The sequence below is a fragment of the Cyprinus carpio genome, chromosome B2 (assembly GCF_018340385.1).
Source record: "Cyprinus carpio isolate SPL01 chromosome B2, ASM1834038v1, whole genome shotgun sequence".
In the NCBI taxonomy this organism is placed as follows: domain Eukaryota; kingdom Metazoa; phylum Chordata; class Actinopteri; order Cypriniformes; family Cyprinidae; genus Cyprinus; species Cyprinus carpio.
In genome coordinates, this window is record NC_056598.1 from 6,426,109 (window position 1) to 6,441,026 (window position 14,918).

Sequence of the window (14,918 nt, forward strand, 5' to 3'; positions counted from 1 at the left end):
ACACAGATGCCCGTCATCATGAGAAACTACTGTACTTTTAAAAAGTCATGGTTACTGCATGTAGAGTAAAATCCTGACACCAAGGACATTTTTTGAGAGCACATGCTATTCAACAAAGTTAAAATATACAAGACTGCATGCCTCTATGCATGCATCCAGTGTTTGTTCATCAAGAAAACAACTACATCAATGATGCTATCATCTTGCAAAGTCTTACTGATATGGAGAGAGTCTCATTCTTATGGTCAAAGGTCATCTTCCCTATGTATCCTCTCTGAGACAGCATGGAGTCAAAGTAGTACTTACAGCGTACAGAAAGATACCTGGAAACACACAGAAACACAACCTACATCATTATCATCAGTACCCTAAAATCTGCACTAAAATGGACAAGCCCTTTGATATGTCCCACTGTAACTCGCTGTTTTAAGGCAAAACACTACAGGCAAAACCACTGTTCTTTTAATTTCAAATTTCAAATTTTTGTGATTTTGAGCTTTTTGTAACATGTTGCTTCAGACTAGTGGAAAGAAAACTTATTTTACAGCACTTTATCTATGTGCATCTGATTTTTTTCCCCTGGCTGATGTGAAGTGAAGTATTTTCTAATTTATGGAGTGATAAAACAATATCTAAAATCCCTGATGTCAAACTCTTTAACTTTGTCAACAAAATGAAACAAGAATTTTGAACCTGGCTTTATATAATGTTCAGATTCCTGTTCTGAAAATGTTTATAATGTTAAATATTTAATGAAATAATGGCTTATTTGCATTTTTAAACATAGTATTTAAAAAAACTTGTAATATAAAACATAATTCTCAATATAATCAATCAACTGGGGAAGTATGGTAACTTATTTTTATACCCTATTCACTTGCATTGTCCTTAATAGGGATTTTTTTTTAATTCAGTAAAAATTATACAGTGATTTACCTTTGAGTGACTTAAAATATCAAAAGCAGACAAACAAAGGTTGTTTCATTTGTGACCACTGAATTGGTGGTCTGAATTTCAGACACATTAATACAATCTATTTGAAAACAATTTTAATCAGTCTGCAAGAATCAGACAAGAGCCTCTAATGAAACTTACACTCTCAGATCAGCGTAGACGTTGTTTTTGGTGTTTATGATCTCAGTTAACTGGCAGATGATAGCCTCCAGACCCTTGACCTGTCGGGCTTTGTTACTGAAGTTTTCCTTCGCCTGGTGAAACTGCCTAGAAGATTCAATGACCAGAAGATTCAACTTCACCATTATAACATCATAACATATAAACCCCACCTGCATGATGTAGATGCGCTTCATAGATGCAAGGCGAAAATAACTACATGGTGTCAGTAATAGGGCTGCCCTTGGCCTCGACTAAGGATTTTTCTGGTCGACTAGTAGTCGTTCATTTTAATCATAAGTCGACTAATCGCACGTTTATTAATAAAACATTTAAATGATTATAATGAGCCTTTAATTGCCTACAAAGCCTAATAAGCGCTCAAGCACATGTATAAAACATGCCACAGCGCACTGCAGAAGCTATGATTATGAATGTGTAAGGGAAAAACTGTAAGGAGGCTGCATTAACATTTTAATAATTTGCTGAAAATCTATATTGTTCTTTTCATTTAAAAAGGTTCATTTGAAAGTAGACATTTCACTCTCTATAGATATACTTTTCATGTCTGTAAGGCAAAGGTACACACAGAGTTTTGCGCTCAAGTTCACAGACCAAGACGGCAAAAAGCGCATCCTGTTTGCTTTCATTATTTTACAAAAGCGTGTTTTTTATCCTGTTTGTTTTAATTTTTGTTTTTGTAGAGTCTTTACGTTTTTGAAAGATGTATTACTCTTATCTGTATGACCAAATATTATGGAGTATTTTAAGAGCAAGTGAGCGCACCGGCGCCTCCATCTGTCATGCTATGAGGGCGCTAATGTTCAGACACTTGAATAGCGGACATTTCTCTAGGTTAACATGAGATTGAACGGCCATGTAAAGTTGCTACTACTTCCATATTTCAGATGATAAGCCATATTTGTGGTGGATTAATGATAGTTAAGCGTTTAGATGTCCTGCCCAATGTACTGTATTACCACATAGACCAGCCATTAATGATCTGTCCGTCATGGACTGCATGACTTCACCTGTGGATTTTTTTTCTGCGACTAATAAAATTTTGGTCGACCAAGGCTCTTCTCGTCCACTAATGATAAGTCGACTATTAGGGGGCAGCCCTAGTCAGTACCATGGTACATTACAAGAGAAACTACTCTGATTATCATATTCATATGTTAATACCATGGTATAATTTAATAAGTAAATAATTTCACGACAAACTGTTTCTTTTAAGAATTGAGGGGAGAATCAGAGAGGAAATATGTTCAAATGTCCTGCAAAATTGTAAAAATGTGTTGAAAAAGTATTCACCCTTAAGACATGCAAGATCTAGAGGAATTTGTTTCTTCATCAGAGTTGGAGAATTTAGCATTACATCACTTGGATCCTCTGCAGTGAATGGGTGTCGTGAGAGTCCAAACAGAATGAGAGTCCAAACAGCTGATAAAAACATCACAATAATCTACAAGTAATCCACACCACTCCATCATTACAGTGTTTTAACTTTGTACCATTGCCTCCAGCTAAAATAGAGTCCACAATCCGTAATAATACTTCCTCCATTGGAATAAAGTCCATCTCCTTTTGGAATATCACATGAAAATCTACCCACATATTTGCTTAGAATTGCTTTAGAATGTTTTAGCTTGTAAATGCATATTTCTCTCTTGATTCAGATGAGGTGACTTTCTTTTGAGAAAGTAGTATTATGGTAGAGCACTCATTGATGTTAAAAAAACATCTTAAAGGGATACTCTACTCCAAAATGAAAATGTTGTCATTAATCACTTACCCCCATGTTGTTACAAACCCGTAAAAGCTTTGTTTGTTTTCGGAACACAATTTAAGATATTTTGGATGAGGTATGTGACTGTCCCATTGACTGCCAAGTAAATTAGACTGTCAAGGTCCAGATAAGTATGAAAGACATCGTCAGAATACTCCATCTGTCATCATGGGTTCAACCATAACGTTATGAAGCAACGAGAATAGTCGAAACAAAAAAATACTTTATTCAACAATTTGTCTCCTCTACGGCTCTCCATATTACTGTGGTGCCGTTTTGAATAATATCCGGTGGACACAAGCAGCGTACGCTCTTCTGTGTCAGCTGCGCTGCACGGATGTGCTGTTTTCGTTCAAATCAAAGTGTAAATACACGTAGAAAACTTCACTTCACTTCACAAGACATTGATAATTGATAGAATGGAGTCGTGTGAATTACTTGTGGATTATTTTGATGTTTTTATCAGCTGTTTGGACTTTCATTCTGACGGCACCCATTCACTGCTTTGGTGACATAATGTTAAATTTCTCTAAATCTCTTATGGTGAAGAAACAAACTCATCCACATCTTGGATGTCCGGAAGGTGAGTAAATTTCAGCAAATTTTCATGTTTGGGTGAACTAATCCTGTATATGGTCTTGAAAATAGGTTTCTTTTTTCTTTCTTTCGATTTTGGGGTGAAATACCACCTGGTCACATTTATTTGACTGCTAGAGACTGTGTCTATGTACCTGATGATAGTGTCTCTGTGTCCTTGTTGGTCTCGCTGTGTGTTGATCTTGTGTCTGAGGCAGCTAATCTCACTGCCCAAACTCTTCGTTGTTCTCCTCACCTCCAAGTGCTCGGGGCAAATTTCTGCGGCTTTTTCTATGGAAGCCTGTCAAAAGTATATTCAGTCAAAAAAACGGAAATCTCTTTATATCCAATGGATCAGTGTAAGATGTCCGGGTTTGGCCACCTGTAACAGCTGGTCCTTCTCATACAAGTTCTTCTTCAGTGTCTCAATCATGTCCACATGGGCTTTCCGCTTCTCTTCATAGTGTTTTTTATGATTTTTACTCCTCGCCAGCTCCTCATCACTGTTGCTCAATTGCTCCTACAAGCAATCATGTAAAAACAAAACTGTTTACTAGATTGGACACATTGATAATTAAGAATGTATGCTGTTGTGGACTGTTCAGTTGTGGACTGTTCAGTAGTGAACTTGAAGCTCATGATCCTTATTTTAAAGCTTGACAGCATGTCATTTTTAAACATTAGAAAAGATGAATTAGGACAATGAATTGGTTAAAAGCTGTCCACTGATGAGGGTGATACGAGCAAAAATTCCTATCTCTGTATTTTTTGACTGATTGGCAGTATACGTTATATATATATACCGTATACTGCCAATCAGTCAAAAAATACAGAGATAGGAATTTTTGTATAAAACGTTCTCTTTCTAACATTCTTTCGGTATTTCACTATGGGATATAGACAACTCCCATACTGCCGATATGCTGACGAAGCAGACTAAAGAAAGAGTATGTTATTATCTGAATCATAACTCCTGACGGAGATGAAAACAGAATAATCTGAGGAATTTGTCCCTTAATGACCTGCATTATTTACCCTGACTACTCACTCCCAGGACTGAGTGGGCCAGCGAGGGTTCTGTCACATCCAGTCTATAGAAACAAGCAAATGTGTGCAGAAAAGACCAGCTGGCTGCCACACAAATTTCTTGAATAGAAATGCCTCTAAACAAAGCCCCGGATGTAGCCATATCTCTAGTAGAGTGCGCTCGTAATCTCTAGTAGAGTGGGCTCTATATTCGCATTATTGTAACATAACGCGATAGCCTCCACCACCCAGTGGGAAAAGCGTTGATGGGAAATAGGTTTTCATTTTAAGAGTCAGCCCACGAGACAAATAGCTGATTGCTCTTACGAAGTGTGCGGGTTCTCTGAACATACGTATACAGAGCACGAACTTGACATAAACTGTGTAACCTCTCCTCCTCTGGGGATGAAAAAGGTGGTGGATGAAAAGCTAGCAGGTCCACTGATTGAACTGCACCAGCGTGATCAAACACTTTAGGCACAAATGCTGGGTTAGGTCTAAAAGTTACTTTTCGACCCCCTGGAGCGAACATCATACATGAGGAGTGAAGTGATAAAGCATGTAGCTCACTCACCCTTTTTGCGTGACAGTGACAGCAAGTAACAGAGTCGTCTCAAAAGTGAGCAGCTTCAAGGCATTGTTATCAATGGGTTCGAAAGGGGCTTTTGAGAGCACGTTCAGAACAACGGACAACTCCCAAGGTGGGAATGGCGGCTTTGATACTGGGTGTAGCCTACGTGCCCCTCTCATAAATCAACAGATGAGAGGGTGTTGGCCAATAGTACCCGCGTTAAGACCAATATGACATGCAGAGATAGCGGACAGATAAGGCTATGCCCTTATCCAAAAGGTCCTGTAGGAAGCACAGCACATCCGAAACTGAACACAAGAAAGGAACAATTTCTATCTGCACACCATCCCTCAAACACACTTCATTCGAGATTATATAAAGAATGTGTCGAGGCAGCCCTCATGTTCTGAATTGTCTCTTTCACTTTCGGAGGTAACCCTGCTGCATTTAGATTTAGCCTCTCAAGGGCCAGGCCCAGAGAGCTAGTATTTGAGGGGAGGGATGAAACACGTACTGGTAACGGCCATGGCTTGTAGTAGAGCAGCTGCGTAATCTCTGCAACCCAGTCTCCTCGGTGAGTATGGCGCGATCATTAAATGTTAGCATTGCCAAACCCTCCGTAGTGTCGGCTCGATCAGGCTCAACGGAGAGAATACGTACAGTAACCCGTCTGGCCACTTGTGGGCTAGAGCATTCACACCCAACGGTGCATCGTCGCCGGCCAGACAGAAGAAAAGGAGACGTTGCGCATCTTAAAGAGATCTTTGTCGCGTGTAACGACAAAGGGTCCTGCTGCTCCACATAATCACTTCTTTCGCTAACAAGTGAAGCTTGTGAGAACAAACTCCTCCCTGTAGATTTATGTAGGCTATAACCGTTGTATTGTCCATCTTGACCAATACATGATGATTCTTGAGAAAATGCACAAAATGTCTCAGAGCTAGCAACACTGTTAGTAGTTCTAGAAAATTTATCATCCCCCCCCACCCACCACCCACCCTTGAGAGATGCATCTGTCGTCACCACTTTCCTTAACATAAAAGAACCAAGAGGGCATCCTGTCCTGAGAAAAGACAGGGCACTCCACTGATTCACTCATTCTGGTGAAACGTGCACTCTTGTGGCTGAGTCGGCTCTGCTGAGAACCATGGGAGCCAAAGTAAGGCCAAAGGGTATTTTCGTATACTCGTATGCTGTGCCCTGATTAAGTGAACCTGTGAATATGCATCCTGGAGGTCCACTGAGGTGAACAAATCTCCCTGATGAATACTCTGACACAACATTCTGAGCGACAGCAATTTGAATTTGTATTTTCTGAGGTGTTCATTGAGGACCCGTAAATCCAAAATGGGACAGAGACCTCCACCTCTTTTGGGAATCACAAAATACCGGGAATATAAACCTATAAACAACAGGGATTTCGCCTAAAAACGGCCCTGGTTGGTAACATAATCTGATAGGTAGCATTATTTGATAAAACACCGGGGTTAATTTATTGGTTTATTTAACAGGGACCATGCATATTCATGAACATTGTTAGTAACAATAACTAAAGTAACATAAAATTAACAGCAAACAATAATACAACATTCATTCACTATAAATGAAAAGGTACACATAATGGTGAATGGGGATGTGGCATCACAGTGCGGTAAGGGGAGTAACATTTCCATCACAAGTTTGAGGTATTCTGCCAATCACAACACACTGGATAGTTGGCCAATCAGAGTACACCTCGCTTTTCAGACCGATGAGCTTTGTAAAAATCGAGGCTGGCCATAGAGGAGAAACAATAATGTATTTGGAAAATAATGTGTTTTGAACCTTAAACTGCATAAACACATTTCATTACACCAAATACACAAAATAATGTTCTTTTTAGCAACGCCATACAACCTTTTTAAGCAAATAATTCCTGAAGTCTGCTGAGCCAGCTTCCAAAATCTTCGCAGGGAAGAGAGCAAGAATGACGAAACGGCAGGTAGCAGCAGTTTATATACAGGGAGGCGGGACTCCCTGATCGCTGCAGCGATTGGTCTGCCATAGTTGGCAGACCTGGTGTTATTGGTGCTTCCATGATCGGTCACGCCTGAGGCGTTTCCATAGAGAGATACGGAACGAATGTTAGAAAGAGAACACACATTGTTATATGACACCACAAATCCTTTTTACAAGGACAATTCAAAAAAGGAAAAGGTGTGGAGTTTAATTGCAGGAGAGGAAAAAACAGAATTAAACCGGGCAAAACAACATGTAGCCAACCATGTTACAAAAAAAAGAAAAATCAAGAAAAACAACGTTGTACAGGCAAATCACAAGGTTTTGCAAATCCTGTCGCTTCGCCTCTGTAACACGTCTGGTGTGAATTGGCACCGTCTGGAGGATGGAACAAAACCTCACCAGAGCCGTAACGCGCCCCTGACTTGTGCAGTGTAAACAAGGGGTAAATGAGGTCTGTGAAGTTTAGCGGAGAATCACAAAACAGAAGGGATTTCACTTCTGACAGCAAAATGGAAACATTTCCTTGGCCGTTTTAACATTTACAGGTGGAGAATATACCTGTGCAATGTAAGTTATGTATATAGAAGCAAAAATATCATGGTTTCACTGTATTGCTGTTACAGCTCTGAAATGTGTTATTTTTAAATGACTGGGTAAAAAAAATATTTTTTTCCCGCTGGACACAATATATTTTGTTTTTGAGCAACATACAGAATATTAGAAACAGTAGAATTAGTTTTTTTTTCTTTGATTTGTTTCCTAAAAAGAAAAAATTAAAGACTGACATCTTTATTTAACCTAAATCTGATTAGATCTAAATTATTGCATTACAAAGCAGTTTGTGCAAGTCCAGAACAGAGTTTCAATAAGGCAAAAAACGGCCGGTTGCCGATCACGTGAAGGCCAGAGTATATTTTGGCGGTCCGCATTACGTTATTTTCGTCATCAAGAGGGCTTGCAGTCAGCCACGCAACCATGGTACTGCACATGTGAGCTCATCCGTCCGCGCTCATCTGCAGTTGAGTATACTTTTGAAAGCTGTGTGGAAAGGTTGTGCGCGAGACTGAAAGAAACAATGTGAAGTGTACCCGGGCCATCCTACACACACCTGACTGAGTGCTCGCTCGCACCAACAGGAGGAGGAGGGGTCAGTGTTACTCTCTACACTGCACTCAGTCTGAGGGATTCCTACTCTTTCAGTCTCTGAGGAGACATGGAAAACAGCGCATACCGCAGGAACAGTATAATGGAAAATATTAGAGGTTTTGAAACCATGACATTTTCAAATCGCAGTATACCTTGAAACCGGTAATCGGCCCATGCCTAGGCTACTATATCTTACAAGTTTTTTAAAGCCCTTCATATAAAGCTTGTCACATGTTTAGAACAAATTGCAATATGCACTTTCTCTGCTGCAGTTCAGTCTGTCCTCCGCTATATTTTTTTCAGATGCGCTCGTATCAAACTACTGTATATTGATATTAACGGTATTGCCTCATACTGTTTCGCTTATAAAAAAAAATATATTGTACAAACTTGATATACCCCCCAGCCCTAATTACACACACTTTTGACTTCTTCTCTAACCTTTATGGTCTCAGCTTCCTCTGCAATGCTGTTGAAAGCTTCCCTCTGCTGCCGGGAGAGCTGCTCAGCCTCCTCATATTCCCTCTTGTGTGTCAGCATCTGATTCCGTGCAGCTTCAAATTCCTCTCGACAAACACTTATTCGGCTGCTGAGCTCCTCCAGTTCCTCTTCCTGAACACAGAGCCATAATTAGACACAGAAACCCACTGAAACATTTCTCTTTATAATGAGTGAATCTGTTTGTTACCAAAGGTTTCAAGTCTTCTGACTGAGGCTCCTCAACATTTTGCCATTCTGTCAGCTCTGCTTGAAGCTTCCAACAGCATTCCTGTTAGTCAAAATAAACGAAAAAAACATATTAGAGCATGCTTGGTTAAAGTGCAATGATGTGGTCTGTGCACAGCAGGTATTTAATGACCTGGGCTTTCTTGCAGTCTTCATAGGCTCTGCGAAAAAAAAAAAAAAAAAAGGTTTTGATCTTTTAGATTACTAGAAAACTGTCCACATGAATATGAATTCTAAATCCAAGCCAACATCAAAATTAATGAGAAACATTCAAATAAAATAAAAATATAGGGGTACAAAAAAGGTAATGACAAGGTCTCAGTGCAGATGGGAGGCTTGACAATGCACAATTAAAGGGGTCATATGATGTGATTTCAATTTTTCTTTTCTCTTTGGAGTGTTACAAGCTCTTGGTGCATAAAGAAGATATGTAAAGTTGCAAAGACTAAAGTCTCAAATCCAAAGAGATATTCTTTATAAAAGTTAAGAGTCAACCACGCCTACATAAAACAGCTCATTCTAACATCGCCCCCACATGTCTACGTCACAATGTGGGAAGATTTGCATAACGCCGCCCTAATGTTCACGCAAAGAAAGAAGGCGTAACTTTTATTCTTGCTGTTGCTGCTGGCACCATGTTGTGGAGATGCTGTGTTTTGTTGTGAAAGCGAAGCTACATTGTTTGGCCTTTCAAAAGAGAACACATCTACAAATTAGTGGTTAAGTTGTATTTACAACACTGTTCCAGAACAGTTCAACCCAAATATTCAGATGTGTGCAGCGCATTTTGCAGAGGACCAAGTCATTTCAAGTAGTCTGTTGTTTTTCCATCTCATCCATTTATTTATGACTGTAAAACAAGGCATTGTTGCCACTAGGCCCCATGCTTTAGGTCAAAATATGTTGCATTTAGAAATTTTGGTCCCAAGTTAAGGATTTAGAAAAAAACTAAAGACCTAAATTGTGGTAACGTATGGACTGGTCGCAAAGAGCTTTATTGACAGGCAATCTGACCAATCAGAATGCGTATCTTACCATCTTGTCCGACAGCGATGGCTGGTCTCCATAGAAATCTATGTTAAAATGGCTAAATCTATCTACTGTATCTAGTTTTTTTTTTTGTGCAAATGTCGGCACAATTGAGGGCAAGTAAAACTGAATGAAGAGCAATAGACTCGGTGTGGAAATGATCTCTGCACTGCTGCAGACGCTCTGCCGGACCGCAACCATGTGCAGTGTGAACGCTTTAATCCATTAACATAAGCACGGAAAAAATATGCACTGCAAACAGAGTAATGTGAACCTGGTGTGCGTGCTGCGAGTGTGCATGAGTGTACGGTCTCCAGGAGAGCGAGCGAGTGCTGAATGGTTAAACACTGGCAAGAATTAAAAAGTAATGCATTTTATTAGGGGTTTCATAGACTAGTCGAGTAGTCAAGTGATCGACTACTTTAACCACTAGTTGGCGCTGTCGGAAACAATCGACTACTCGTGCGTGCATTAACCATAATGCATGCACAGTTTGCCTACAACACAAATTGTAGGATTACAATATTGCATGTAGATGTTACTTTCTATCACTTTCTCTATGTTACATGTAAAATTAAAATATGTAATTTAATAATTAGGGGTGTGCCCGAAGCCGAATACCTTACTCGGAATGGCACGGATAATGGCTTCAAAAATGAATAACAGATAAGGAATAATTCTGCCTGAATATGGCAGGCACACTCTGGTGTTTGCTAGATAACAGTTGAGCCCGGGGATCAGCGCAATATTATACACAGAACTCTAAAGTCACGAGTGTGAAGTGAATGAATGTAAACTTTATGAGTGAAAAGAGTCAAAGAATCAAACACCGCATTGATGTTGCCTCTCAATTCATCTCTCAGAATTCAGAGCTTGGCAAGAGTAATATCACCTATAATACTACATCATACACGGTCTATTATTTGTATATATATTTAAAAAGGAATGATTTAAACCATCGGCTACGAAATGATACATGAATGAATGGAATAAACAGCGCGCTCACCAATCAAACAGCCGCGTTGCGTGCCTCAGTCTCTCAAAAACCAAACCAGTTCTCTCTCTTAAAAGTAGGCTAATAATCAACTTAGATGCAGATACATTTTCTATGTTTGCTTCTTTATCTTTTGCTGGTTTGCGTGGCACACGCACATTTGTTTAGTAAGTTCAAAAAGACTCACTTAGAGAATTCTGCGTAATGAAAATGTGCGCCATGAATTCATTCAGTCATGTTCAAATGATCACTAAACATTTGTCATGACATCTCTGCTTATATGATTAATTTATTTTTAGAAATGAATAATTATTTTACTTTAACGCAGCATATTTGTTCAGTGATAACTACGGGAAAAAAGATAGTCATAACGGTCTTATCTAACTGTACGACACCTGGTTTTATCCGAAAACAGATAATAATAATTTTGTGACTGTTACAGATACAAATACTGGTTACATGAAAATTAAAATATGTAATGTCATAATTATAAAGTTTTGACAGTTAACGTATGTTATGTAATTGTTGCATTAGGCTATTAATTAGTTAATTAATAAACGTTTATTGATAAAAAACTATTTAATGTCTATTCATTTACAGTAGCATGAACCACGAGTAGTCGAGTAACTCGAGTATTTTTTAAATAAGTAATCGACTAGCAGAAATCAGTAGTCGTGCAACCCCTTCAATTTATAAACTTTAGTGACGATATGACACTGCCTCGATTGTGCAAGTGACAATTCCTGTGTCAACTGTGCAGTGTACAGCTCGTTTATAGACAGACGCGATGTGTGGTGATTTGAAGCCATTTGAGTATTTTGAGAGAGAAAGAGAGAGAACGCTTGGTGATTCACTCACGCTGTTTGTGAAGTTACGTCGCACACAAGGTTTTCAAATTACCTTTTAAGTTATTTAATGAAGAAATATAGCATTATAATTATTTCACCCGCACCGGACAGAGACTGAGATGGTGCTGCTGCATGTCATGCCAAACCTCTCACTGCAGCGTCATCAGTTTGAGATCATTTTTTTTAGATCTGACTTTTTAGAGACCGCAGATCAATCATCCCAATGTGATTATAAGCTGATAGTGATCGGTAGCCGATCAACCGGAGCACCCCTAGCCTTTAATATAACTCCAATTGGATTATTCTGAAATAAGAAAGTCATATACACCAAGGATGGCTTGAGGGAGAGTAAAACACAGGCTAATTTTCATTTTTGGGTGATCTAATCCTTTAAAATACATAATGTATTATAAACAATAGAGCTAATGCACATTACACATTACAATAAAGGCCTGCAGAGGGCGCCAACTGCCTGATTGTTTTACACTTTACTGATCTAATCCTTGTTTAAAGGGGTCATGTGACGTTGCTAAAAAGAACATTATTTTGTGTATTTGGTGCAATGCAATGTGTTTATTCGGTTTAAGGTTAAAAAAAAACAAAAAAAAAAACATTGTTTTCCACATATTGTACATTATTGTTGCTCCTCTATGCCCTGCCTTTCTGAAATGCGTAGATTTTTACAAAGCTCATCGTTCTAAAATGCGAGGTGTACGCTGATTGGCCAGCTATCCAGTGTGTTGTGATTGGCTGAATACCTCAAGCGTATGACGGAAATGTTACGCCCCTTAACATACTGTGATGCAGTCTCCCAGCACGATGAGATTTGTTGCATCCAGTTGGGACATAATTACTGATTACAATGAGTTATACTGTCTTTTTACGCATTGCGTTGCATATCGTGCTGCGTAAACATAAAAAATGTCTGCATTTGTGATCAGAGAAACGACAAACAAGAAGCGCTACTCTACACTTCTCAAAACTCGCGTTTGAATCATCAGTGGCAAATTCTTTAAATATGAAAACGTACTTACAGACTGTGAGTCAGAAGGGCCAGACTATCCTTGCAAAGTTGGAATTGCCCCACTTTATAGAAAAAGACACCGCCATTGTAGGCTACTCTCCCAGTAAACAGTCCTCGTCCTCCATAAAAAATGCGCTGCACACATCTGAATATTTGGGTTGAAGTGTTGTACAGAGTTGTAAATACAACTTACCCTTTAACAGTCACACTAAGAAATATGTTTGCAAAAAATTATTTATTGTTAAAATTGTGTTCCTGACACCACAATGAGCAACTTTTCAGGGTTTTTTTTCTTTCTTTTTTTCAGATGACCCATTCACTAAGCAGATACACCAGCCGGTTGACTTGCCCAATTAGGGTAACTCGGTATGAACTAAAAAGTATGATGCATCAATGGAATTTTTCATTTGTGCAACTAAAGTTTTTTTTTTCTTTTGTATAAAAACATTAAAGACAGTAGAATATGATAACAATACACATGATTTTACACACACACACACACACACACACACACACACACACACACACACACACACACACACACACACACACACACACACATATAAATAACTGTTCTTATTATAACAGAAATCCACTGTACAAAATTTTAAAATTATATGTAATAGAAATCTAATAATTTAAAGTAAATAAACAAATACATCAAAACAAAATAATAATACAAACAATAAACAAAATACACTCAACAAAATTATAAACGCAACACTTTTGTTTTTGCCCTCCTTTTTCATGAGCTGAACTCAACAATCTAAGACTTTTTCTATGTACACAAAAGGCCTATTTCTCTCAAATATTGTTCACAAATCTGTCTAAATCTGTGTTAGTGAGCATTTCTCCTTTGCCGAGATAATCCATCAACCTAACAGGTGTGGCATATCAAGATGCTGATTAGACAACATGATTATTGCACAGGTGTGCCTTAGGCTGGCCACAATAAAAGGCTACTCTAAAATGTGCAGTTTTATCACACAGCACAATGCCACAGATGTCACAAGTTTTGAGGGAGTGTGCAATTGGCATGCTGACTGCAGGAATATCCACCAGAGCTGTTGCCCGTGAATTGAATATTCATTTCTTTACCATAAGCCGTCTCCAAAGGCGTTTCAGAGAATTTGGCAGTACATCCAACCGGCCTCACAACCGCAGACCATGTGTAACCACACCAGCCCAGGACCTCCACATCCAGGATCTTCACCTCCAAGATCATCTGAGACCAGCCACCTGGACAGCTGCTGCAACAATCGGTTTGCATAACCAAAGAATTTCTGCACAAACTGTCTCAGGGAAGCTTATCTGCATGCTTGTAGTCCTCATCGGGGGCTCTACCTGACTGCAGTTTGTTGTTGTAACCGACTTGAGTGGGCAAATGTTCACATTCGATGGCGTCTGGCACTTTGGAGAGGTGGTTTCTTCACGGATGAATCCCGGTTTTCACTGTACAGGGCAGATGGCAGACAGTGTGTATGGCGTCATGTGGGTGAGCGGTGTGCTGATGTCAATGTTGTGGATCGAGTGGCCCATGGTGGCGGTGGGGTTATGGTATGGGCAGGCGTATGTTATTGACAACGAACACAGGTGCATTTTATTGATGGCATTTTGAATGCACAGAGATACCGTGATGAGATCCTGAGGCCCATGGTTGTGCCATTCATTCACGACCATCACCTCATGTTGCAGCATGATAATGCACGACCCCATGTTGCAAGGATCTGTACACAATTCCTGGAAGCTGAAAACATCCCAGTTCTTGCATGGCCAGCATTCTCACCGGACTATCACCCACTGAGCATGTTTGGGATGCTCTGGATTGGCGTATACGACAGCGTGTTCCAGTTGCTCCCAATATCCAACAGCTTCACACAGCCATTGAAGAGGAGTGGACCAACATTCCACAGGCCACAATCAACAACCCGATCAACTCTATGCGAAGGAGATGTGTTGCACTGCATGAGGCAAATGGTGGTCACACCAGATACTGACTGGTTTTCGGACCCCCCTGACCCCCCAATACAGTAAAACTGCACATTTTAGAGTGGCATTTTATTGTGGCCAGCCTA

At 39.5% G+C, this 14,918-nt stretch overlaps 1 protein-coding gene across 1 annotated transcript in view; it reads right to left on the reverse strand.

Annotated features, from left to right (window-relative positions):
• Positions 1-14,918, reverse strand: part of LOC109107726 (structural maintenance of chromosomes protein 6-like) — a 49,912-nt gene that overhangs the window by 17,359 nt on the left and 17,635 nt on the right. The window contains exons 14-20 of the mRNA XM_019120954.2: positions 9,082-9,109; positions 8,911-8,991; positions 8,664-8,834; positions 3,861-3,998; positions 3,634-3,779; positions 1,096-1,221; positions 218-323 (exon numbers count right to left, since the gene is read on the reverse strand). Coding sequence (XP_018976499.2) covers positions 218-323; positions 1,096-1,221; positions 3,634-3,779; positions 3,861-3,998; positions 8,664-8,834; positions 8,911-8,991; positions 9,082-9,109 — 796 coding nt within the window. The remainder of the gene's footprint in view (positions 1-217; positions 324-1,095; positions 1,222-3,633; positions 3,780-3,860; positions 3,999-8,663; positions 8,835-8,910; positions 8,992-9,081; positions 9,110-14,918) is intronic.